The following is a 25,487-nucleotide window of genomic DNA, read 5'->3' on the forward strand; positions in this document are numbered from 1 at the left end:
GGCCCCACAGCTGCCAGCTTTTGTTAAGCGGCTACTGCTGCCAGGGCCCTCGGTCTTCTGGAAGGCTCCATGGCCCTGATAGCTGAGTCTGCTACAGCGAGCAGATGGCCTGGCCCAGCCAGTCCTCTGTGCTGAGCGCCTGGCTGGAGCCCTAGGCCGTCCCCTGGTGTGACTGGGGGCCACGCTGACCCCACGGGCCTCCTGCTCTGGTTGGGAGAGACGGGGCAGTTGCCACAGGCACCACGATCCCTAGAGAGGGCAGCAGTGCAGCAGAAGGGGGACATTGGCCGAGCCCCTCTCGGCCTCAGGCTCCACCCCTTTACTGGGGGCAGGAGCTCCAGCCGAGACCCAGCAGAAAGAACCGCACCACCCGTTGGGCTTGACCCCAGCTCTGCCTCTCAATGGCCTGGCCTCGGGGCAAGTCGCTTACCTTCTTGCTGCGTCAGTTTCCTTGTCTGCGACTGGGGGTACAGAACACTTGCTGTCGACCTGAGGAGTTAAGGGCGTGATGCCACACAAAGCATCTGCGTTTGTGCACGTAAGTGTCTAGGAAACGTCTGCTGTGTTTATGTCACTCAGCACTCCACGGCGTCCCCCCATCCCCCTCCCGGCCCTCCTGGCCCAGCTCTCTGGCCCAGGTGCTGAGGTGCTGAGGGCCCGGCACCCCCCCCCCACCGTCACCGCCCCGTCTCCTGCCTCCCGGGGGTTGTTTGCACTTTCATGAGAGTGTCAAACCCACAAAAATGTAAGGCATGGGAGGCCTCTGAGCAAGGCGTGGCGGGGGGGGTGGTGGTAAGGATTCTATAGTGGGGGGCTGAGGGGATAGTCTCTCCTGGCAACATGGAGGCCAACTCACCCAACATTGCCCCCTGCTGGTTGGTCACTCTGGGCAGAAGGCCCCTTGGGCTGCCCTCTGGGGACAGGGGAGCTGGGCACAACCCAGGCAAGCAGAGGAGCCAAGGCCACCTCCCATCAGGGATCTGGCGGGACCCGGGGCCGGTGACCTCACAAAGGCCTCACAAACGAGGGGGTTCCTGCATCAGACCGGGCTGGGGCACCCGAGTTTGCCCCTCCCCATCCTGGGCACGTCGGAGCTGCCCAAGTGCATAAGAAAGTCCACTCCACTGCCTGTGCCTGTGGGACCTACTTCTCTTCCAAGGGCGGCCTGGAGAAGGCGCCACTGCCGCCCCTACTGGAGGAGACATGCCTGAGGCCACCAGACTTCTCCAGCCTGAAAAACCAGGATCCAGAAGGATCCATGGCAACAGAGGGCTGTCCACCCCCACGCCCCAAGCCCCCACCAGAAATGGGAGGGGAGCAGGGCAGAGGGATCCTGGGGAGAGGGTGCAGCTCTGGGCAGGGCCCAGGGCCGGGTGGGCAGCGGGGCGCCCAGCCAGGCGGGGAGGTGTGCTGTCTGCGCCGCCCTCTCTTGGCCCCTGCCTCCTCACCGTTCCCGACAGGCCCCAGCTGCTTGCCCTACTTGCCTCTTCCGGCTGAGCCGAGCCCTGAGGTCACGGGGCTGGAAGGCCAGGGGCTCATCAAGGCGCGGACCTCGCAGCAGGCTGAGGTGGCCCTGGCTTCAACGGCCCTCCCAGTGTGAGGGGACCCAGGCTTGAACCCTAGCAACTCCATTTATTAGCTAGGAGACCTGGGCAGGTGGCGTGGCCCCTCTGCAGCTCACTTTCCCCACCAGTGACGTGGGGACGGTACCCGGCACTGCCGAGTGCTGCTGCAGGGCTGCTGGCAAGGCCGAGCCCTGCGTGCCCAGTGCCGGCGTCTCTGAGGGACAGTGTCCCACCGGTGAGAGACAGCCGGGGGAGGGTCGGAGAGGAGGCCCTGGGGTGGGGACCTGCGGAGATTTAAGCCCAGGGGGAGCACCAGGGAGGCAAGGACATCAACCCAGGTGGGGACAGGGACGCAGGGCTGGGAAAGGTGACAGAGGTAAACGTGGCGGTCTGAGGGCCTGGGGATGCCCCTCAGCTGCCAGAAGCAGAGGTCACGGGCCTGCCTGGCAGGTCCGATCCCCTTGTGTCCCCAAGCTGATCTCTCCCGTAGAACCCTAACCTGGATGCCCATAAGGTCCCCCGAATCTCTGGGCAGCGGCCCCGACCCTCCCATGGGGACTGCGGGCAGCTGGGGGCCAACGCCAGCTCCACCCCAAGGAGAGGCTGTGCCTCGGCTCCCGATGCCCACAAAGCCCCCTCATGATCAGCCCCCCAACAGAGAGACACAGCCATCGGCTGGTTCCTCCTTCCTGGACCCTAGTGGTGTCCACTCCCAAGAACACGATCTCCAGTGGTCACTCACTGCAGACCCCTGTCTCAGCCCCGGGCACGTGGCTGTGCCCAGGAACTGTGAGCTGCCAAATGGATGCTTGACCTCTGCCCCTCAGGGATAGGGTGCTGGCCCTCCTTCCCGGGGCCACGTGGTCCAGAGCTGAGGTCCTGGGCTCCCTTCTAGGTTGTACAAGCGGGAACCCAAAAAACCCTGAATTACCTTCTGCAGGGCGGGCGCCTTGTAGTACGGGCTTCCCCCGTTAGGTGAGTGTCCTAGGAACCCACCTGGATCAGTGCACCAGATGGCGTTGTTGTGAGAGGCTGCGTTCAGCTTCAGGGAATTTTTTTTTGAAGACTCAACACGTTTGCTTATTTCATGATAGGTGATTTATGAGTGCCCCTGCCCACACCGCACTGAGTATTCAGTTTTTGACCAAAAATGGCATGACCCCTGTGCCCCACTCTCCCCATTCACCTGATCTCGCCCTGGGTGACTTTATCTTGTTTCCTCAGATGAAAAAATATCCTCACAGGGAAACGTTTTGCAGATGTGGAAGAGGTTACAAAAAAAAAAACAAAAAACAAAAAACAAAAAACACAGCAGGAGCACCAAAAGGCATCCAAATCAACGAGTTCTAAACTGAGCAGTGGGGAAAAACATCTCAATACATGTATTGTATCAGATGGAGACTGGAGTGTAAACATGTAAGAATAAATACACAATTTTTTATAAATAAATTCTGGGCTTTTCAGGGTCTCTCCTCGGTATAACCCCAGTGAGAGGAAGGATGGCAGCCCTGCTTGGACGAAAAACGAGGGTGCCCGGGAGTGGCCTGGCCTCGAGGATCCCCTGGTCCCTCCTCAGCCTCCCCCTGTCCTGTGGCTTAGATCTCTTCTAGGGGAAAGGGAAGTCCCTCCCTGCTTCCTCATCCTCCCTCCCACGGCAGGCAGAGGAGCTCTGGAAGGACAAGGCCAGTCTGTGTGTGGCCTGTGAGGCCCCGCCTGGCTGGGCAGCCAGCAACCCGGAGCCCGGAGCCAGCCCACCAGCCAGGTCCCCGGCTGCTCGCTGCTGTCTCCCAGCCTCCCTAGGACACCGTACCTGAGGCTCTGCCATGCTGCCCTTCCTCCTGGGTCCTTGCTCTGCTGCTGCCCTGCTCTGCTGTTGTGAAACCTCTGGGGCTGGGTCCGCCTCTGGGGCGGGGCTGCCTTGGCCTGGTGCCCGGCCTCAGATTCGCTGCCGCACCCAGCAGTGGGTGGGAGAGCCTGTGCAATGATGTGACCGCTACTCCTGGATCCCAGAGCTAGATCCGGGCCAGGACAGAGATTGCGTCCCTTAAACCCCCTCTGAGACAGGCTCATGGATCCCCCCCCCTCACCCCGCCACCAGGCCCGAGGCATGCTGGTGCGAGAACCGGCCCCTGCCCTTCCCCAGGCCCTTCCCCAGGCGAGCGTGGAAGGCCCCTTCCCTCGCCGGTCTGGGACAGGTCACACTCTAGTGCCCCCTCCACCTCGGCTTGTCCTATGTAATTCCTTAGCGCCTGCCACGCACACACGTCGTCTGCCCTTGCGCAGGGTGCGCCTCGTCTGTGCCTCCCCTAACAAACTCTGGATGCAGTGATCGAGTCGTCTGCCTCTTCCTTGGGTCTCTGGGGCCCAGGAGGTTTTGCAGACACTCAGGAGCCCCTAGGTCCTCTCCTGGCTCACAGACAAGGAGCCAGGCCCAGAGAGGGCCAGCAGCCGGCTGGGGCCACACAGAGGTCTGCAGGGAGCTCTGAACTGAGTGAGGGGTCCTCCCAAGGCCCGGTTGTGGGGACCCGGGCCCAGCTGGAGGACAGACTGGGGCAGTGGTCCTGGGAATTGTGGCATCAGGCGGGGCCCAGTGGCCTGGAATAGCAAGGACAGCGCTGCCTGCATCCCATGCCACCGCCTGCCTGCACCTCGTCTCCCATCTGCAAGATGAAGAGGACGGATGCGAAGATGGCTGGAGTCCAGGAACACACTCTTGGGGCCCAGCTCTCTGCGCGCCGGTGTCGGTCGACACCACCTGTTGCAGCGCCGCTCACAGAGCCTGCCCGCTGCAACCTGACAACGCGCAACGGGGAGACCGAGTGCCAGGCAAGAGGCAGGCTCTGACCGCTCGGGGCACGAGTGGTGAGGCTGGGACCCACGCAGGGACTCGTTGCTTCAGAGCAGGGGCTGCCTCTGTTCCCAGACGTCCCTCCCCCTCCCAGGGAAGAGCACCGCCCTCTGCCTCCAAGGGCAGTTGTCACGATGATGTGTCACCATGGAGGTTCCTTTGGAACCTGCTCCTCTGGTGCCCCAGGCTGTGCCAGGGCGCCTGCCCTCTGCCTCATCTTGGCCCCGACCCTGCTCACGCCTGCCGCAGCCAACACAAAGATGAGTGATTCCCGAGCAGCTGCTGGCATCAGACAGGCAGGTGATAGGGTTACACGTGGGGGGACAGGAGCATCTTCTGTGCCATCGCCTGCCTGTGCCTGCTGGCCCCGGCCCACCGCCGCTGTCCCGCTGCCCCTTTGCCTGGGGCCACCAGGCAGCCCAGCCCCTTGGGGAAGCTCCTCAGCACCCCCGCCCTCCCCGTTCCCCCGGCCCACCCGGGAGGGCACGGCGGGGGGCTCCAGGCCCACGCCTGCTCTGTTAGCCCCTGGAGGCTTCAGCCACTTGCGACAGGGTCAGACGCTGCGGAGCCCCCTCCTCCCCCAGCTGCCGCCTGCCACATGGCTCAGTGTGTGACATCCCTGCCCTGCTGTCTGGGGCAGAGCTGGGCAGGGCTCAGCGAGGGGTCGGGCATGGGCCGGGCAGCCACTGGCCAGAGGCCACACAGCCAATGGGGGGCCCCTGGGGCGGTACTGGTGAGTGGGAGGGGTGTTGCAGGATTTCCAGGGCCAGCGGCTCACCCTGCCCTCCCCCGCCTCACCCTGCCCTCCCCCGCCTCACCCTGCCCTCCCCCGCCTCACCCTGCCCTCCCCCGCCTCACCCTGCCCTCCCCCGCCTCACCCTGCCCTCCCCCGCCTCACCCTGCCCTCCCCCGCCACCAGCCGCAGCCAGGGATTTCCCCCTGTAGGGGCTGCTTCTGAATGTGTCATGAATTCCGGGACATCCTAGAAGGTCTCCGAAGAGGCCTGGCCTCCTGGCTCAGGCGTCATAGCCTGGTCTGGCAGCCCAAGGGGGCCCTGCTTCTTGGGGAGGAATAGGGGTTAGTCCTCCCCCTGCTCTGGGGTGGATGCCTCTGTTACAGATGAGACGACAGGCTCAGAGAGACACAGCAACTCCACCAGGACCCCCAGTGGGAGGGGCCAGCAGGGAGTCTAGCCCAGCTGGCCCTGACTCCCTGTCCTTGTTTAGGAGCTGGGCAGGGAGGTCACTCCCGCTCCTGGGTGCCTCCTCTGTCAGCAGAAAGCTGTGGCCACCGTTTTCTGGACCTCTGCTGGGCCAGGCACTGGGCAGGGTCCTTGGCATATCTCAGCTGGGGGACTCACGGCAGCCTGTGAGGATCATCACCTTACGGCTTTTAGTTTTTTAGTTTTGTTTTTTTTTAAGGTTTTATTTATTTGCCGTGGCTGGTGTGGCTCAGTGGGCTGAGCGCCAGCCTGCGAACCAAAGCGTCACCAGTTTGATTCCCAGTCAGGGCACATGCCTGGGTTGCGGACCAGGTCCCCAGTTGGGGGCGTGCGAGGGGCAACTGATCGATATTCCTTTCGCATGTTGGTGTTTCTCTCTTTCCCTCTCTCCCACCCTTCCCCTATCTCTAAAAATAAAGGAATAAAATCTGGTTTTTTTTTTTGAGATTTTATTTATTTATTTTTAGAGCGGGGTAGGGAGAGAGAAAGAGAGGGAGAGAAACATCGATGTGCCAGAGGCCTCTCGCATGCCCCCTACTGGGGACCTGGCCCTCAACCCAGGCCTGTGCCCGGATTGGGTATCCAACGGATGACTGTTTTGGTTTGCAGGCTGGCGCTCAGCCCACTGAGCCGCACCAGCCAGGAACTACGGCTTTTTGTTTTAAAGAAATGGTGAAGGTTTGCCTTAGTACAGGGACTTGGTGTCCCAGCATGCTCCTGTCTGGGGCGTAATGCCGGGGCGGCGCGCTTGGCTTCTCCACATGCCAGGAGCACTTCCCGAGGGTTTGAATCGGAAGCAACATTTCTCCCAGTTCAAACATTCTGAATTGGGAGAGAAGCAAATCTTTCCAGTTAGCTTTTCTGCAGGGACATCTAATTTCATAATGAGAACAAACAATAAAACCTATGATAGAGGAAGTGCTTTGAAATCAGCAAGGAAGATGCAGCTGTTTGTTCCTAGGGATGTGACAGCGAGTGTCTGCAGTCTGGATGGTGGTGGGAGGGACTTGCTGGCCTTGGTCAGTTTTCTGTCCGGCGGGCCAAACCGGCTGTGTTCATCTAGTCCCCCAGCGCCAGCTCACATGCAGGCCCAGCGCTGGAGGGTCAAAGGGAGGACAGTGGTGTCTTCAGCCTCCAAAGGGCCAGGATCATCCAGGGGCCTGATCTGTGGGTGCTGGGACCCTGGAGGAGCCACACCACGTGCACCTGCCTCCCTGGGAGAAATCCCCTGGCTCCTCCCCTTCTCCCGCCCCACTTTCCCACCCGTGCCTGTGCCTCCCGTGGGCCAAATCCAGTCAGGGAGCTTGTTGCTCAAGTCTTTGAAGGCTCTTGTCTCAGGGGCAGTTTGCCAGTCATATCCAAACCCCACATCTGGACTGATCTGGTAACGGTTTTTCTTGCTCATTGACCAAGTAACTGAGCATCAGCAGATCTTAGAGGCTCGGGGCCAAAAGCGGCTGTCTTTCAAATTCATCGGGTGCTACAGTGCGGAATGCTAGGAGGACTGAAATTACTCCTTACTCCTTGGGCCACCCACATTTCTATTCTTCGTGTCTGAATTAAAAAAAAAAAAAGTGTCACTTTGGGCATTTAGCCCTAAACAAGATTAGAATAGTTAGAATAGTGTCAGCCATCAAGCGCCACGAGGTCAGGTTCGGAAACGAGCCACCAGAAAAATGTTCTGAAGTGAATGGATTCGAACAAAGCAATTTACAATTACCAACAGACCACAGGAGCTGACATGGAACAGACTTTAAATAATTCTGGGACCCTCAACTGTATAGTAACCTCTTTTGTAGGCAGGAAGTGACCTCAGAGAAAGAAATCAAGCAATGTGACAGAACGTCAGCCTATGAGAAGTAGATGCTGTGCCACTGAGCGAGTCACATCTTGCAGGCGAGGTCGGCATGGGCAACGCTCAGGACACGGTAGCACTGGTGGGGTCTTTTGGGGGGCAGACCACTGCTTCCTTCCTACCTTCTTTTTGCTTTCTGGCTGTTTCTTAAAACACTCTGATTAATTTCATCTTGGGAGTCCCTTCTGGTGGGAGATGCAAAACCAATGAGTTCAACAAGTCTTGCCCTGGCTGGTGTGACTCAGTAGACTGAGCTCTGGCCTGCAAACCCAAGGGTCGCAGGTTCGATTCTCAGCCAGGTCCCCGGTTGGAGGCATGAGAGGCAAGCAATCAATGTATCTCTGGCACATCGATGTTTCTCTTTCCCTCTCTTTCTCCCTTCCTTCCCCTCTCTCTGGAAATAAATAAATAAACAATAAACAAACAAATACATACATACATACATACATCTAAAAAAAAAAAAAGTCGTCTCCCCCCCCACCCTGCCGGGGCAGATGAGCCTGACCTGGAAGGGTAAAGACCCTTCCTTGGCTGACACACACCCACTCAGGACAACACACGCCCAGCCAGCTTGAAATGCACCCACTGGGTCTGTGAACTTCTCCTCCTGCCTCGCCTGGCGGTGCAGCCCCAGCCCCGCCAGGCTGTCGGCTCTCAGCTGCCGCTTCCAAAGGCAGCACCTGGGAGCCGCCCGGACCCTTCCCAGGCCACCTGTTCCCCTCGCTCCCTCTATGGGACTTTTGTGGGCCTGCCCCCTGTCTGACGTGGTGACCACTAGTCTCTCCTGTCCTGTCTCCCTCCACAAGAGACATCCCTCAGGGTCAGCCTGGCCTTTGAGACGCGTCTCTTCTTCCCACCGGCCAGCCTGTCCCCGCTCCCTCCTGTATTCAGTCGACAGAAGTGCTTTTCTGCTTATTCTTATTTTGCAGGTGAGGAAACACTGCTGTGTGTGCCCAATAGTCAAGGTGAGGGGCTCCCCCAACTAAGGCCCAGAGAAGACTAGGCACCCAGCTGGCAGGACACCCCTCCTGACCTGTTCCCCCAGGGCTCGTCCTGGGTTCTCTGTGGGAGGAGCCAAAGGAGACGAGACTGAAAGCCATCTGTCCAACGGGCTTGACTGAATTATTTCTTTCCTTAGCGGCCTCAAGCAGAGAAGGGAGCAGGCAAGGAAGGGGTCATTTACAGCCCATAGACGCTCGTCTGTTCTCAGGCTCACTGGCCCCTCTTCCAATATGGTTTCAGAGCGGGGCACTCCTGGCAGGAGCACAGGGTCATTCTTGGTGTCCCCCTCAGTCTCCTCCAGAGAGACGGACTCCCGGCCTCCCACCCTGTGCTCCACGCAGCCCAGCTTCCCTCCTGCTGTCCATGTCACCTGCCCGCCCGCTGGGCTCTACAAGACCGCGTCCTTCCGGGGCATCAAAGTCCACCGCCCCCACCATAGCTCCATGACCTCCTGGACCTCCTCATCCCCTCGCTCCCCGCGCCGGGCCACACCCTGGCCTTTGGCATCCCGGGATCAGCTCTCTGACCTTCGCCTCCCAGCCCGCACTGCATCCTTGATCTCCCGACTCCTCTTGCCCCTGGACCTCGGGCCCTGCCCCCTCTCTTGCTCCTTCTACATCTCTCACCCTCAGGCACCACGGCATGATTCCCATCTGTGTCTTTTACCTGTATCTGCGCCTGGATGTGGTCTGGAGAAAGCGCCACCACCTCGAAGCCAGAAGCCTCGCACATTCCTGCCCGCACACCCCCGGCTCTCTGCCTGCCTGGCAACCCTTCTAGGGTAGACGATTGTCGTCCATTCCCTCATCCCTCCACTCACCCACATTTACGGAGCATCTACTCAGTGCCTGGCACAAGCCTCTGCAGGAGGGGTACACGGGGAGCAGTCCCCTGGGGGAACAGAGAATTAAACCAGAGAAGAGAAACAGTGCATGCCGTTCTCCAAGGCGGCTGGGCCAGGCTGCAATCCCACGCAGTGCCCAGTGGTTCCCTCTCCTCTACATCCAGGCCAGCGCTTGCCTCGTGTCTCTTGGTGACAGCCGTTCCGACAGGTGTCAGGTGATACCTCAGTGTGGTTTTGACGTGCCTTTCCCTGGTGATTCATGACGTTGGGCACCTTTTCATGTGCCTGTTGGCCATTTGGATGTCTTCTCTGGAAAAAATGGCTAGTTGGTTCCTCTGCCCATTTAAAAAAAATAATAATTTTATTGATTTTAGAGAGGAAGGGAGTGAGAGAGAGAGGGAGAGAGAAGAATCGCTGTGAGAGAGAAACATCGATCTGTTGCCTCCCATATGAGCGCCGGCCAGCTTTTCCAACAGTTTGTTGAGGAGTGCGCAGGGATCCTGGGAAGCGCAAACACCCAAGTGTTTCTAACCAGGGCAACGGCCTCTGCTGCCGAGTGTCAGCTCGGGCGAGGTTGGAACTCCATGGGGTTCCCCCGCAGCCCTGGACCTGGTGCCCGGCAGGGTGGGTGGGGGAGACTCTGAACCGTCCTGCAGGCTGGTGATGGGTCACCCCACTGCCGTCCATCAGCTGCCACAACCTAGGCCTCCAAGTGGCCCCGCTAGAGCTCACTTGCCAATGCTGAACGTGGCTTGAAGGGTGCATGGGAGGTGGGCACGGACTGCCAAGTCCCATGGCAGGAGCCCTCTGGGGGACTGCTGTGCGGGCTCCCCGCTGAACTGCACACGCTCCAGGTGCGGCCTGGCGGTGGGGCCTGGAGGCAGGGCCAGGGGCGGCAGCAGGAACACTGAAGGGAGCGTCTTGAGAGCAGGGCACTTTTCTAAGGTTTTGCATTAACTCAACAACCCAGCAGCAACCCCAGGGTGTGGTGCCCAGTATCTCCGTTGTACAGGTGAGGAAACTGAGATACAGAGAAGCGGAATTAATTCCCAAAGTCGCAAAGCCAGGAAGTGACTGAGCGAGGATTGTAACTAGCCTCTCAAATCCCTGAAGCCGGGCCCTGGCCGCACACGGCCGCGCACACACGCGCAGGACACGCCTCTGGCTGTGCCGGGCCGCCCCTCCCGGGGTAGGTGGCCCTTGGGGCAGAACGGGGCGGGGCTGGCCGGGGGGGGGGGGCGGGGGGCTGGTCGCGGCCTCCTGGAGGAAGTGTCTGGCCTCGCTTTTGGGACACGGGGGGCCGCCGCCTCGAGTCGTCTGGCGGGGTCGGGCTATGGCGGAGCCGCCGCTCTACCCGGTGGCGGGGGCCGCGGGGCCACAGGGCGATGAGGACCGGCTCGGGCTTCCCGACGGGGTCGACGCCCCGGTGAGCGAGGACGGGGACCCTGGGAGGGCGCGGGGACCCGGCGGGCCGGGGACCCCCAGGCGGGGGTGACGTGCGGCGCCCGGGGCGGGCCGTGGCAGGGGCGCTTTGGGCCGGGGCCCGGCACGGTCGGGTGCGAGCGCCGTGCGTGCCCCGCAGCTGGACGAGCTGGTGGGCGCGTACCCCAACTACAACGAGGAGGAAGAGGAGCGCCGCTACTACCGCCGCAAGCGCCTCGGCGTGCTCAAGAACGTGCTCGCGGCCAGCGCCGGCGGCACGCTCACCTACGGCGTCTACCTGGGTGGGTACGCGCTCGCGGCGCGCCCAGCGTGGGGCCGGCGGGCACTGCCCCGCGCCCCGCGCCCCGCCCAGGTGGGCCCAGGCGCTGGACCCCCGGGCTTCCCGGTCCCCACCCCACCCCACCACCTTCCCTCCGCAGACTCGGGCTGGGAAAGAGAAACCTTAGGGCCAGCCGGTCTCCCTTCCTGTTTCACTTCCCAGTCTGATGCCCTCGCAGCTGCAGCTGTGCGCCCCACCCCCACAACCGCCACCACGTGGGGTGGGAGACGGTGCATTGTGCCCGGGGCTCCGAGCAGAACCTTCGTGAATGTGTGGGCACGGGCAGGGGTCTGGGGTCCAAGAGAGCTGCGGAGCAAGGCAGGTGGCCCGGGCCAAGGCAGCTGGGAGGAGTTCAAGGCTCCGGGCCCAGGCTGGCTCCCCACTCTGTCCTGCTGGGCAATGGGATAGGGCACCCCTTGGTAAAAGCACCCCAGCTTCTGCGAGCTCTGCTGGTCGCTCCCCGAGCCAGGCCACCCCTCCACGCTCCCTCCCTGTCCCCAGGTCTCCTGCAGATGCAGCTGATCCTGCATTATGATGAGACCTACCGAGAGGTGAAGTACGGCAACATGGGGCTGCCCGACATCGACAGCAAGATGCTCATAGGCATCAACGTGACGCCCATCGCGGCGCTCCTCTACACACCTGTGTTGATCAGGTGCGGCGCTGCTGTCCCCATGAGGGCTGCGCTGTCACCCCTATCTTGAAGGAAGGGGTGCAGGGGCTGTCCTGCTGCTCTTGGGGAGCAGGGGAGTTGGGAGAGGCCTTGCCTACCTGTAGGATGGGTGGGAGAGTCGGGATGAAGCTGGGTTTGGGGAAGGAAACGCTGGGGCATGCTGGGTTTCAAGCAACAGAAATTCACTCAGGCCCTTCCTCCGCTTGCCTGTTACCCATGTGGCATTGTCTTCGTGCCCTCCTCTGTCGCCTGGAGCCACAATGACCTTTTGGGGTCAAGGCTGTAGAATGTCTAAAGAGAATCTGATCAGTAAGACCCAGACACCCAGACCTGGGCCAGCCAGCTGTGGCTGGTGTTGGGGACAGTCCTCTCGGAAAGGTCATGGCTGGGCAGGGGGTCCCAGAGGGCCTGCTCCTGCTCTAGCCTGAGCCTGAAGGCACCCAGCCACTCCAAGCCTCCCCTTCACAAGCTCCCTGCCTGCCAGGCGACAGGTCTGTGCTCAGACAGCACCCAGAGGCCAGTGTACAAATGGTTTGGGTGTTAGTAGTTCCCCTATCTTAAAAAAAAAAAAAATTCCATTATCACAACTGCACAAACAGCATTAGAATCATAAATGAAATCTGGAAAAAGGAAATGCCTCCCAAGCCCTCCAGGAAATCGGCTACCATTTTTGTCCCACCCGCGTATGGGGATGTCCTTTACAGCCTTGTCACTAGAGCACGTGTTGTCACGTCCACTTTTGCTTTCTTCCTTTTCACTGCATACATCCTGGCCCGCGCCCTGCTTCCCAGTGGGGACTTCGCGAGGGCAGCACCATCTGCAGCGCTGCGGCCGCCCAGCTGTGGCTTGGAGGTGGACGCTGCGGCGCCCTCTCCTTTGTCACGTGTTCCCTTTGTGCTCTGTAGCTGTTTTCTTCCTCAAATTAAAAAAAAGAAAATCCCCAGGATAAATTCCCAGCAGGGCTCTTAGTAGGTCAGAGGCCCACAAAAGGCTTTTTGGCTCTTGAAACCCACCACTATTAAGAACAGTTGCCAGCTCGTTGCGTTCTCAGTGTGCGGGGTGATTTTCTAAGCGCTGGCTTATTCCTTACAATCTGCGGTAGGTGCTCTGAGCTTAGACAAGGAGCAACCAAGGGCTTGAACAGCTCGCGCCAGTCCTACAGGCCGTGTGTGCAGACTGAAGGTTTGACCCCAGGTCACACGGCTCCCAATCCCCGCCCATGCTCCTTGCCCAAACTGCCCGGCTGGTTTTCCCAAGGGCTGTGCTAGTCTGCAGGACCGCTGGCTGCAGGGGTCATTTTTTAAAAAAGGTTTTGTTTATTTATTTTTAGAGAGAGGCGAAAGGAATGAGAAAGAGAGAGGAGAACACTGATCCAAGAGGGAAACATTGATTTGTTGCCTCTCGCACATGCCCCAACCTGGGGGTTGAACCCGTAACTTAGGCAGGAGCCTTGACCAGGAATAGAACCAGCAGCCTTTTGCTTTGCGGAACTGTACCCAGCTTACTGAACCACACCGGCCAGGGCATGTGTGTCCGTTTTAAAACCACTGCCTCACCGGCAGTGACTGCTAGTGTTTTCACTTTTTTCTGTTTTATTCCATTAAAATGTACAGCGTACTTTGTGTGACCTGCCCTCCCCCAGACAGATTGGAGGGGGCTGCCTGTCTGTTTATTATGTGGCAAAATAAGGATCATAAAAGAACCAGGGCTCTGTAATACAATAAAAAGTAACCGTACCAGAAAAGTAGGGTCATTTCACTTTGAGCTTCCCGGAAACCAAAGTGAACACAAATACTTAAAAACAAACCAAAGGTCTTGGTTGTGGCTTTTAGGTTGACCAGCCTCCATGCCTGGACCGGGTCCTTATCTTGTCACTTGTTAACCCCCTTTGAATACAGTGTAACATTTTCTCAGAGCCAGTGCACAGACGCCTTCCTGACTCACCACTGGTACCGCAAGAGCAGGGGGCAGGACGGAAGGGCCACCGCGGTGCTGGAGCCTCTTTCTCTCTCTGCTCCTGAGTCTCCTTAAGCCAGCATGGGTCAAGTCCCTGGGACATGTGCCTGGGCCCTGCAGTCCCAGCACATGTGCACGCGTGGGGAGAGAGCTGGCGAGTCAGCCCAGAACGCAAATGAGGGCTGGATGAGGACACGAGCCACCGACTTGTGACACCCTCTCCCGGCTTATCTCCTTCCACGCTTGCAGTGGCTAGGAGACACTCGTGGTTTGGGCTCTGTGCCTGAGGCCGCTCAGCAAGTCCCTATTTCTGACTCTCTTAGGGGCCTTGACTCCACAGCTAGGGGGTCTCTCCCCTCCTCACGCAGCCTCATGACCAGAGGGCTGTGGCTACTCTGGTATCTGCCCCAGTAGCCCCGTAAGCCTGTGGTGCCAGCATCTCTCCCGCTGCTCACAGGTTTTTTGGCACCAAGTGGATGATGTTCCTGGGCGTGGGCATCTATGCCCTCTTTGTCTCCACCAACTACTGGGAGCGCTACTACACTCTTGTACCCTCAGCCGTGGCCCTGGGCATGGCCATCGTGCCTCTTTGGGCCTCCATGGGCAACTACATCACCAGGTGAGTCTGGTGGACAGCAGGGTGGGATGCCAGAGACCTGGGATCGGCCCTTTCTGCCCTCTGGGCCTCAGTGTCCCTGTCCATAAGACGCAGGGGCCGGCCGGCCCATAGCTCTGGGCGCGGGAAGCAGGGTGTCTGACAGAGGTTAGACTGGGAGGGCTTTCTCTCCTTTGCGGTCCAGGATGGCCCAGAAGTACTACGAGTACTCCCACTACAAGGAGCGGGACGAGCAGGGCCCCCAGCAGCGCCCGCCACGGGGTTCCCATGCACCTTATCTCCTGGTCTTCCAAGCCATTTTCTACAGCTTCTTCCATGTGAGTGCCCTGTGCGGGGCCCCGGGGTGGGTGGATGTTCTGGCCTGAGAACCCGCACGATGGAGCCCATTCCACATCTTTCAGCCTTCTAGTCCCACCGCCCTTTCTTGGCCCAGGCCCCGCTTGCTTACCCCAAGTGACTGAGGCCTCATTCCCTTGCTGTCCACAGTCCTCCCGCATTGAGCACCACCACCCCACCCTCCCAGCAACCAGCAGGCCGCCCCAGGGTGGGAGGGCTCCTGTCCACCCAGGGCTGTGCCCCCTGCCTGGTTCCATGCCCCGAGCCTGGCCCAAGCTGTTTTCCTGCCCACAGCTGAGCTTCGCCTGCGCCCAGCTGCCCATGATCTACTTCCTGAACCACTACTTGTATGACCTGAACCACACACTGTTCAACGTGCGCAGCTGCGGTTAGTCCCCATGAGGGTGGGGTCCCTGAGTCCTGCTCGCCTCCCCCACTGAGTTATCCCGCGGACACTGGGCCCTTGAAGGTGGAAAGGCTGCTCTCTCTTACAGGGGTCAGGGCTGAGAGTCCCGTGTCCCAGGCTTGGGTGGGCGAGTCACAGGGCCCTGTTGGAGTACGTAGTTAATCTGACCCAGCAGTGGGGAAGGGGTGTGTCAGGGAAAGCTGCCTGGAGGAGGTGCCATCTGGGATGAAGTTGCCTGTGGGATCTCTCTTGGGGCAGAGCCATACCCTCAGAGCTCAGTCAGTGCATGGTAACTGAATGGAGATGGGAAACGGGCTGGCCCCCTGCACCCCCCACCCCCAGCCTTGGTGCGAGGTGCAGTAGGGCGGGAATAGGGGGATGGGGGAAAGTGTTCCTTTCCTAGGAATACAGCCTTGTGGCCCTCACCTCCAAACTACTCCCCAAGGAATCCCGCCTTGGCAGGCACTCCCCTCTCCCGCCCCCTCTACCCCTCCCCTCCCACCCAGCAGCCTGGCTGCATTTCCTCGTGACTGAATTGAGAGTGTGACCTCCTTCCTGCCTTACGATCCCCTCACTGCCCCTTCTCAGGCACCAACAGTCAGGGCATCCTCAGCGGCTTCAACAAGACGGTTCTCCGGACGCTGCCGCGGAGCCGAAACCTCATTGTGGTGGAGAGCGTGCTCATGGCCGTGGCCTTACTGGCCATGCTGCTGGTGCGGCCCGGGGTGGGGCGGGGTCCACGAAGTCTGGGGTTGAGGCCGGGGCGTGGCTGGCGGCCTGGGCAGGGTTGAGGACTGGAGACGCTGTCTGAGCCTGGAGCCAGGGGCTGAGTCCTGGCGAGGCGCACCCCTGGGCCTCGGGGCAATAGGGCAGGCAGATGTCTATGGACTGAGACTGGATTTGGAGGGGAACCAGGCCAGGTCTGGGGTCCCTCTGGAGACCGGGCCCTAGAGGACTGGCAGTGGCCTGGGCTGGAGGTGGAACCCAAGGGCCCGAGGGCCGGAAGGTGTGGCTCCGACCTGGAGGCAGTGCTGGAGGCGGTGCTGGAGGCAGTGCTGGTGGCAGGACCTAAGACACTGGGGGCGTGGCTAGGGTGTGGGCTGGGCCTGAAGGCGGAGCTGCGAGGTAAAGCCGAGGTCTGTGGGTGTGTCTGAGGGCGGGGCCAGGGCGAAGAGGCGGGGCTTGTGTCTAGAGGCGGGGCGGGGTGCCTTTTGCTCGCCTCCTTATAGCGCGGGTTTGTCCTCAGGTGCTGGGCCTGTGCGGTGCCGCGTACCGACCCACGGAAGAGATCGACCTGCGTAGCGTGGGCTGGGGCAACATCTTTCAGTTACCCTTCAAGCACGTGCGCGACTTCCGTTTGCGCCACCTCACGCCCTTCTTCATCTACAGCGGCTTCGAAGTGCTCTTTGCTTGCACTGGTCTCACCCTGGTAAGGACAGCCTGCATGTAAGGTTGCCAGGGGAACCTTACGTGCAAAGGAAATACAGTACGTGTGGTTCAATTTGAATTTCAGATAAACAGCAACTAAGTTTTGAATATAAATATAAGTATGGACAAGTATGTCCCAAATATTCCCCTTCCTCTTTATTTCCCCTCGACCTTGGACAAATTATTTTAACCTCTCTGAATCTTAGTTCCCTCATCTGTGAAGTGAATCTAGCAATGACGTTCACTCCCAGAGGCGTTATCTGGTTGAAGGAGGATAGTGCCCATCAAGCATTTGGTTCAAAGTGGGGTGCAGCCTTGCTGTCTAGGGACAATGTCCAAGCATTTTCTCATTCTCTGTCCCCGCATCCCACCAAAGCTTCCTGAGAGCCCTGGCGGGTGTCAGCCCCCAGGCAGCCCAGAGAGGGCGTGGTGTGGCCTAAAGTAAGACCTCACGTGGGCAAAGCCAGAGCCTGGGCAGTCGACCTCACCCGCTCACTCTTGTCCCCCCAGGGCTATGGCGTGTGCTCCGTGGGGCTGGAACGGCTGGCCTACCTCCTCCTGGCTTATAGCCTGGGGGCCTCGGCCTCCTCCTTCCTGGGCCTGATGGGGCTGTGGCTGCCGCGTCAGGTGCCCCTGGTGTCCGGGGCCGGACTGCACTTGCTGCTCACCATCAGCCTCTTTTTCTGGGCCCCTAAACCTGGGGTCTTGCAACACATCTGGATCCTCTATGTGGCAGCCGTCCTCTGGGGTGTGGGCAGTGCCCTCAACAAGACCGGGCTCTCCAGTAAGTATAGCCGTGGACGCTGCGGTGGCTGGACGGGGGACAGCCTCGGGGTGGTTGAGGACAGCACAGACATCCCAGGGACGGCCATGGGGTCCCATGGGCACACATGGGAGGTCTGTCATGGAGTTGTGTGGACAGGGTAGAGGTAGGAGGGGATCCTTGTGGACACTAGAGGGGTGGAAGGAAGTCCCGTGGACACTGTAGGGACAATGGGGAGGACTCTGGTCACCCTGGGGGAGGGTATGGGAGTCGCTATGATGTTCCCTGCCCACAGGTGGGCATAGGCCAGTGCCATGCAGTGGGTACCAGCGGGGCAGCCATTTGGGTCTTCTATGTCAGATTCTGACGGACCGCCGCGGTGAACGGTTTTGCACATCACTGCGGGGGGTGTGGTCTGGTGGAGGTCATGCTTGGTGCAGGCAGGGCAGGGGCTGGCCCAGGTGACCTCGGCACTCACCAGCAGAGAGGCAGGCACCTGTATCCGTTGGGATGGAGCCCTGCGCTATGGACCGCGCCCCTTGGCTGTTTTGCTGGGGGGGTGGCAGAGGTGCAGACAGCTCTGGCAGCGTCCAGTCCGGGTACCTTGGACCCATCATATGTCTGGACTTGGGCCTGGTTCCAACGTCCCCTTCTGCCAGGATCTCCCTCTGTTCTCTCTTTGTGGGCCCCAGGACGTCATGTCCCTCCCAGTAGCCCCATGGGGTACAGTCACACTGTGGGACCTTAGGACAGAGGTGTTCATGTCTGAATGGCAGGCAAGGGCATGATTTGCCAGGTATTGTGTGGGCTTTCTCACATTAAAACCTCACAATATAACATATATGCCTGATCTCATTTATGGATGGGAAAACTGGCCCTGGGAAGTTACTGTATTTTGTCATGTATAATGCACACTTTTTTTGCCCAAATTTTTGAGGGAAAAACAAGGATGCACATTACACATGGATAGTACTAATTCCATATCTATATATTTTTAATTCTTTTATTTACGCTTATGCGTTACAAATGTAACTCTAGAAAGCAATAGCAGTATCCATATGCAAAATAATACCCTGGAATACGATAATTGGTTTTGTTTCTAAATATAAATAAATAAACACTTGAATTGAAAAATTAAAACGAAAGGGTTTTTTTTTCCCCTGAAAGTTTGGGCCAAGAACGTGGGTGCACATTATACACCAAAGCATATTATACACGGCAAAATACAGTTACTACAAGTCGCCCACGGAGCCAACGTTTGAATCCACGTCACTGTACCAACTCTCTCCACTTGACTGGCCTGCGAGTAGACTCTGAGCCCCCCGGCTCCATGTCCAGTACTCCTTCTGGCCCCCTCGGGGAAAGTTCTTTGGGAAACATGTTCAGATCCCCCGACTTCAGGTTCGACTTGTAGAAAGCTGTTTCTGCGAGCAGGCAGCCTTGCCTGAGCCCGCGGGGGAGAGGGAGAAATATGTCTTTCAGGCCTGGCACTGAACAGCGGGGGTCCGAAAGGGGACACGGTGCGGCTGACTGCACACAAAGCTTTCCACTGTTGAAGCCCACGTGCCCCAGAGCAAAGCCCACCTGCATACCCCCTCACCTGCTCTTCCATCAGCTCGGCTCCCGGGCAGCATGGTAGCCAGGCTCTGCACTAGGGAGCAGGCCAGCACCCGCCTACGACAGGCCAAGGCTGGGACCTGCCCAGCCTGGGTGGGTCACTGGTGGGAGATAAGACACCCTGAGGAAGGGTGGGTGACAGTTCCTCCCTTCCTACCCTGTCCTGCCCACCTGCAGCGCTGCTGGGGATCCTGTACGAGGACAAAGAAAGGCAGGACTTCATCTTCACCATCTACCACTGGTGGCAGGCGGTGGCCATCTTTGTTGTGTACCTGGGCTCCAGCTTGCCCATGAAGGTGAGGCTGAGCGTGGTGGGGGAGGGCCTCTGGGGCAGTAGGCACCCCACACGCCCCCCAACTCAGGCAACAGATACTTTCGGAGTGCCCACCCTGGCCTCGCAGCCCCTGAAGGGCACCGCGCCCAAGGCCTGGGCCCTGGGCCAAGCCCACTGGGTGGCCCCAGGCACAGCCTCCCCACTGGAGGGACTCAGCTTCCTGGTGTGTCAAGGGCTTCCCAGTTCGCTCCTTGCCTGTGGCGCATCCCAGCCACCTGCGTGTGTAGCTGATAGCCCGTTCCCCGGATGCTGGACCTGAGAGGATGCTGGGGGGCTGGCTCCCTCCGTGGCCATCAAGGGGCAAGGGCCTGCATGCCCCGCTCCTGCCCAGCTGATAGGTTGGCTTCGCAGGTCCTTCCTGCCCCTTGTTTTAAAAAAGGAATAGAAAATAGCAGGGAGTAGGCATGCGATTGTGTGTGTAGGTACTGAGTTCCGATGTAGAATTCTTGCTGGCTGTGGGTTACAGTCAGAAACGTCTGAGAAGCATTTCTTGTGCGGCCCGCGTGCAAGGGACAGTAATCGAAGCCCAAGTAAAAGGGGGCCAGACCTGTGCTCCGCCCGTGTCAGCGTCTGCACCCCTGCCAGAAAGGGACCGAGCTGGGATTTGAGTCCCCACCTCAGGAGGACGCTCAGGCGGCGTCGGGAGTGGGCCTTTGGGGGCGGGGCAGGGCGGGGGAGGCTGGGTCCCCAGCAACCCTCCCTGTGCGCGCAGGCTAAGCTGGTGGTGCTGTTGCTGACGCTGCTGGCGGCCCTGATCTCATACCTGCTGATGGAGCAGAAACTGCGGCAGGGCGTGGTCCCTCGCCAGCCACGCATCCCGCGCCCGCAGCACAAGGTGCGCGGCTACCGCTACCTGGAGGAGGACAATTCTGATGAGAGCGACGCGGAGGGCGAGCGCGGCGGCGGCGGCGGCGGCCGGGGGGACGGCGCGGAGGAGGAGGCGCTGCTCGCGGGGCCCCGGCCCGGCCCCGAGCCAGCCGGCCTCGGCCGCCGGCCCTGCCCCTATGAACAGGCGCAGGAAGGCGACGGGCCTGAGGAGCAGTGAGGGGCCCAGCCCTCCTTGACCGCGACTCAGGGCAGGGGCTCCCTTGATTGTTGCACCGTCTTCGGGAAGGACCTTCTGCCGCCCACCCTCCTGTTTGGGAACATCCCTCCCGGAACCCGGGACCACCTGGAGCTTGGGATCCGCTCTTCAGCCTCCTCCTGGGGCGGGGGTGGGGGGCCGGGCCTAGGGTTTGAGAGAGCACAACCAACCCACCCTCGGAGGGGCCGCAGCCTCCCAGCCCAGGCCCCAGCCCCAGACAGGGACAAGGTCCTTTGGCTGCACCCTCCCCCGTCCAGCCCCCATCTCAGCTACAGGCCTGGAGCTTGTCTTGCGCTTTGCACATCCTATCCCCATAGCCCGCCAAGAGACACGACTTTTTATAGAAATATAACAATAAAGAGAGTTTTGTATTGTCTTGACTGCGGAGTCTCAGGCGTTGGGGGATGTAGAGCTCCCGGGGTGTGTGCGGTGGACCAGCTTCTGGGCACCTCCTTGTGGCTGTGACCCCCCGAAGCCCCGCCGACCGGGCTGGCCTTGCTCCTGGAAGTCCCGCCCCTCCCGTAACCTGCCAGGTTTTGCCAGTCCCACCCCAACCGCCCAGGAGAAGGGCGTGCCTGCGGTGACCCACAGGGACCTCAGCAGAGACTGAGGGTCCAGAGGGTGGGACAGATCCCAGAGACCCAGCTACCCCCTCCTGTAGCATCCCCAGCCTCCCTGCCCCCCGCTTGACCAATTGGGGTATTTGTGTACATAGCTCTCCAAGAGACTCCTTGGGGGACAGGGTCCACTTCTAAGTCACGTCAGGGTCCCCATGTGCCCGGCTCAGGTAAATTTGGCCACTGCCCTACCGGCTTCAGCCTCAATGGCCATGAGAGACTTGGACCCCGTACAGCCTGAGGGTGCCCCTTTCTCTACCCCGCCCCTGGTGGCAGAGGGAACTGAGAGCCACTGTGAAGGTTTTAAATGCCTGAGTGGGGACAGGCAAGGAGAGAGCCCCCAACTGGTCCCCCAAAGTTCCTCTGCTGGGGCCACACCCCCTCCGCCCCTGGCTGAAGGCCACACCCTTGTCCACGCCCACTCTAGCTTCAGGTCTCCAAGCATAGGTGGTGCCGCACCCTTTCGGCCCCCTACAGCCCTCGCTTGTTTTGTTCTTGCAGCCTCTCAGGGAGGTGCTGGAGCCGGGCTTGAGTTTTCGGGGGGGCGGTCTCCCTTTCTGAGCCCAGGTTGCTTCTGCGCCCGCCGCTGGGGAAGTGTCCTCCGGAAGAGGCAGGCGTGGGGAGCCCCCTCCACAGGGGGGCTCCCAGGCCCCTGGGCCCTGGGGGAGCCTCACAGGGCGCAGACACTGTTTTAAATCTACATTTAGAGGGAAGCAGTGATGGCATCCACTTCTGAGCAAGTTAAAAGCTCCAGGCGGCTCACAGTTTCAGCGTCAGATCGCTCCACACTTGTGTCACGGCGTAACGTTGAGAAGCGGGGTGTCCTGGGGTTTGGAGGATAAAAAGCGCACTGGCCACAGAGCAGGAATGATGCAGGGGATCCGTCTGTGTCTTTCGGAGGTTTGAGGAACTGGCCAGGGCGAGGGTGGGGTTGCACAGAGCCAATCAGTAAGCAGTGGGGTTTATTAATGAGAAGCACCTTTTTTCCTTTCTTTTGATGTGAATTCTATTTTCTTTTTTCTTTTCCTTTTTTAAGATTGTATTATGTGATTTTATTTTACACTAGGTGGTGGGCACAAAGCAATCCTCCTTAATGAAGTTGACAATGAGCTTCACTCAGATCGTTTTTAAGTAATGCACATTAAAAAAAAAAAAAGTATTTTTTACAAATTGTTCGGCAATCCAGACATACAATAGCTTGGGGGAAAAGTTTAGGAAAAAAAGCCAATGTAAAAAGACAGGTTAAAACAACTAGACTAGTACAAGTTTTATATGGCTCTGATTTTACAGTTTTCTTGCTGCATCACCCATGGCAGAAATCTGTTTCTTCAGCCGGCCCTGTGGCTCAGGGTTTAAAGAAATACCTTTTCTTCCTGGTTTCATGTCACCTTCTGGATCCATCCAGTATGCTCTAGTATCAATAAGAACTTTTCCTTTAAAGTCCCGAACGCTGACCTACCTCATTTTCCCCATCTGAAACGTGTTGTCCTCTCTGCTGCTGCTGCTGCTCTGCTTAGAAGATGACGGGGCTCTTAAAGTTTCACCAGTTTTTTGCTGCTTTACAGGTTTTTGTGAAGTAACTTGCTTTTTCCTCTTTAACCTTTTTTCCACTTCACTGTCAGAATCCCTGCCAGAAGAGCTTGAAGAAACAAGCCTCTTTGATTTAGGCGTTGCTCCGCTCCTGCTTCCTGACAGCCCCGTGCTCGCTCGCTCGCTCGCTCGCTCACGACTGAGTGGATTCTATTTTCTAAATGACTACTAAGTTATTAGCACATAAGTGTTTGTAAGTCATTTAGACCTAAAGGCATTGATAAATAGAGCCATCGGAGGTTTCCTTTGGCCTTAGACACCCCATGAAACATGACAGAGATGGTGAGGGTGTGGGAACCCAGGCAGCCTGGGCTATGTCTGAATAAGCTCTCGAGGAAGCTCAGCTGTTGACATTCTGGCCCTATAAGGAGCTGCTCACTGGTCCCCATGGCCCCCTCCCTGACCCAGACAACTGGCTGCGTCCTTTCTGGGCCCAGTTCTAACGAAGGTGATTAACCCCGTGGTCTGCGATGCCTGCGAACGAAGCCGCCCGTTACCACAGTCACCAGGTTGCCTTCGGCGGATTCGGGGCCCTGCAGTCACAGGGGCAGTGAGAGCTATGGCTACAGCGAGGGCCGCAGGCCACCTCCCCTCAGCCTCCCCGCCAGGTGGCCCGTGCACTCAGGTAGGTGGAGGGCCGAAGGCCGTCTGCCTCGCACGCAGACTTTCGGAGACAGGCCGACCCGGAGAGGGTCGTGCAGCGTGACCTGTAGGCTGGGGGAGGTGCCAGCACGCTATCTCTCCAGGTCCCGGCCACCTTGGGGAACAGAAGGGAAAGTTCTCTAATAGCAGATGAAGCAACATCCTCCTGGCAGGGCTCCAGCCATGTGCCAGATGAGGTTGAGCAACCACACAATAGACCTCTGAATGTAGGGCAAGGAGCGTTGGGGGCAGGGGTGGGGGCAGGTACGCAGCTTGTCACAGTCCAAGCCATTTCTAATGTCCACCTCGATGCTGGACAAAGTCTAGTGTCAAACAGACACAAGGTGTTGGGAAATGCCTGGCCTGGTTTTAGGAGCTGTAACCCTGCCAACAGGCTGGAGGGCCCCAAAGCAGAAATAATCAGGAGGCCTTGGAGAAACAGGCTCCTGAGGCGACTTGACCTGTACCCCCAAGCAGGGGTGTAGCCCCTGCCCCTCTGCTTTGCCTTGTGATGGTTTCTGCCAAGGATGGGTAAGACCCCTCAGGGGAGGGGCAACCTAAGACAGGCATTGGCCGATATTGGCAGCAGACCAGAAATTGTGGGACCCGGAGGAGGGGCAAAAAGGCCTCCACACCTCTCGGCTTGCCTTGGACATGGCCGGAGTCCTCATTGCAGCCAAGAGGCGGTCTCCTTATCTCTTGATGGTTCCCTCCCCCCGCCTGGCTCAGTCTTGAAACAGTGTGGGAAAAACAGCCCTAAATCAGAGCTGGTGGTTGCCAAGGTGATCAGGCCTAGAGGTAAATTCTTTGGAGTGCGCTCTGTTCCTCCCTCAGATCTCTGATCAGCTCATGCTGCGAAGGACCTTCACATTGTTTACACCCCTTGCCCTTTATCATTAAGGCGCTTGCCCTTGTCTTCATTCTCTTTTGTTTAGACTGGTCTCCTCTCGGACCCATGCTAATCAGCGAATTCCTGTCACTTGTTTTCTTAAAGGCATCTATTCTCTGTGAACCTTAACATGCTAATATAATGAGTGTACGTATGCATTCCTGTTACCTAGCCCACTGATAAGTTTTTCAATAAAAGCCTTGGAACAAAAGGCGACGGGGCCTTCCCCACTAGGGGGATGCGCCACGGCCGTCTCCAGTGAGAGGGAAGTGCCCCCATCAGCTCTCCTGGCAAACAGAGAAGCGTTTGCAACTTTTTGTGTTTATTCCCCTTCATCCAGGACAACCCCGGGACGGGCTCTGCAGGTTTCAGAGCGCCGCTCCCACCTCAGCGGGCCCCCACCGGTTCCCCTCAGGTTTCAGGGAGCGCTGCACTCTCTGCGGCGCCCCCCCACGGTGGCGCGCCCCTGCAGCCGCCACGCAGTGGGACAGCAAAGGTGACTCAGGCACACAGAGCAGGCGCTGGGGACAGAGCGTGGCTTCTGATCACGCTTCCTTGTGCCAGGGTGGGTTCCACACCAGAAGACTCTACGTGCCCCCTCGCTGCTCCTGGCACGTAGGCCCACATGCTCACACAGGGCCGGCAACAGGCACACACGTAGGGCGGCTGTTGGCGCCGGTCCTGGCGGCAAGTCCCGGCAGGCCGGCTCGCGGGACGCAGGTGTGCTGAGCTATCAGGTGGGAACTCCTGGCCCCTCAGCGGCTTACAGTCTGGTCATACAGTATGACATTGAAATGGCCGTCATCTCCCCTGTGTCACCTCTGGGTGAGGTGACTGGGTGGAGGTTCTGGACGGCGAGTGGGAGCTCAGGCTCCGTGCCGGGGCCTGTGCCTCTGTGACTCTGCCGATCCCACCCAGGGAGAGGGAGCGATTGTGATTACGAGACTCTACGGGCTAAGACGTAAATGGCATTTAACTTCTCCACAGCAGGTTTGACTACCTGAAAAGTCTCCTTCTGGAAACGCCTAGGGATGCTGGATAAGAAACAAACCTGAAAAATATATAGCTAAGCTCTTAAGGAAAGAGTAAGTCCTCCAGGGTCAGGACTGAAGTGGAAGCTAGAACCCAGCTTATCAGAAAGAGGGATTGCTGGGCCTGGTCCAGGCGGGGCGCGGGGAGCGGGCAGGGCTCTGAGACCAAGGGCTGGAGTTCTCACGGCCACAGGCCGCAGGCTGCGAGACAGGATGCGGCTACTAAGGCCGCGCAGAGAGCTGGCACCAGAGAAAAGCAATGCTTCTAGGAAACGGGAGAGAAGAAAGTCTGCCCACAGGTACACAAAGATGGAAGGAAATTTGGACTCTGGGTGGGGAAAAGTTTCCCAGGAGAGTTTTATGATTCAGGCCTGCTTTTTGTAAGTTTAGCCTTCCCACGCAGGAGA

The 25,487-nt window shown here is 59.0% G+C and overlaps 1 protein-coding gene and 1 pseudogene across 2 annotated transcripts; one reads left to right on the forward strand and one right to left on the reverse strand.

Annotated features, from left to right (window-relative positions):
• The first annotated feature begins 10,617 nt into the window (after window positions 1–10,617).
• UNC93B1 (unc-93 homolog B1, TLR signaling regulator) lies at window positions 10,618–20,662 on the forward strand. 2 transcript variants are annotated; one of them, XM_054570522.1, is made up of 11 exons: window positions 10,618–10,762; window positions 10,919–11,060; window positions 11,600–11,753; window positions 14,185–14,346; window positions 14,528–14,660; window positions 14,974–15,067; window positions 15,674–15,798; window positions 16,332–16,514; window positions 17,024–17,297; window positions 19,071–19,189; window positions 19,940–20,662. In XM_054570522.1, the coding sequence occupies exons 1-11, from the start codon at window positions 10,670–10,672 to the stop codon at window positions 20,270–20,272; spliced, it is 1,812 nt and encodes a 603-aa protein (XP_054426497.1). In that variant the 5' UTR covers window positions 10,618–10,669; the 3' UTR covers window positions 20,273–20,662. The 2 variants fall into 2 exon arrangements, with proteins under 2 accessions (XP_054426497.1, XP_054426498.1); XM_054570523.1 differs by lacking the exon at window positions 10,919–11,060 and having other exon boundaries at window positions 10,715–10,762.
• Window positions 20,663–22,212: 1,550 nt separating this feature from the next.
• On the reverse strand, window positions 22,213–22,907 carry LOC129068463 (activated RNA polymerase II transcriptional coactivator p15-like; annotated as a pseudogene).
• Window positions 22,908–25,487: the final 2,580 nt, after the last annotated feature.

Source organism: Pteronotus mesoamericanus, unplaced genomic scaffold (genome assembly GCF_021234165.1).
Source record: "Pteronotus mesoamericanus isolate MK-2021 breed Mesoamerican mustached bat unplaced genomic scaffold, CSHL_Meso_final contig_214, whole genome shotgun sequence".
Taxonomy (NCBI): Eukaryota; Metazoa; Chordata; class Mammalia; order Chiroptera; family Mormoopidae; genus Pteronotus; species Pteronotus mesoamericanus.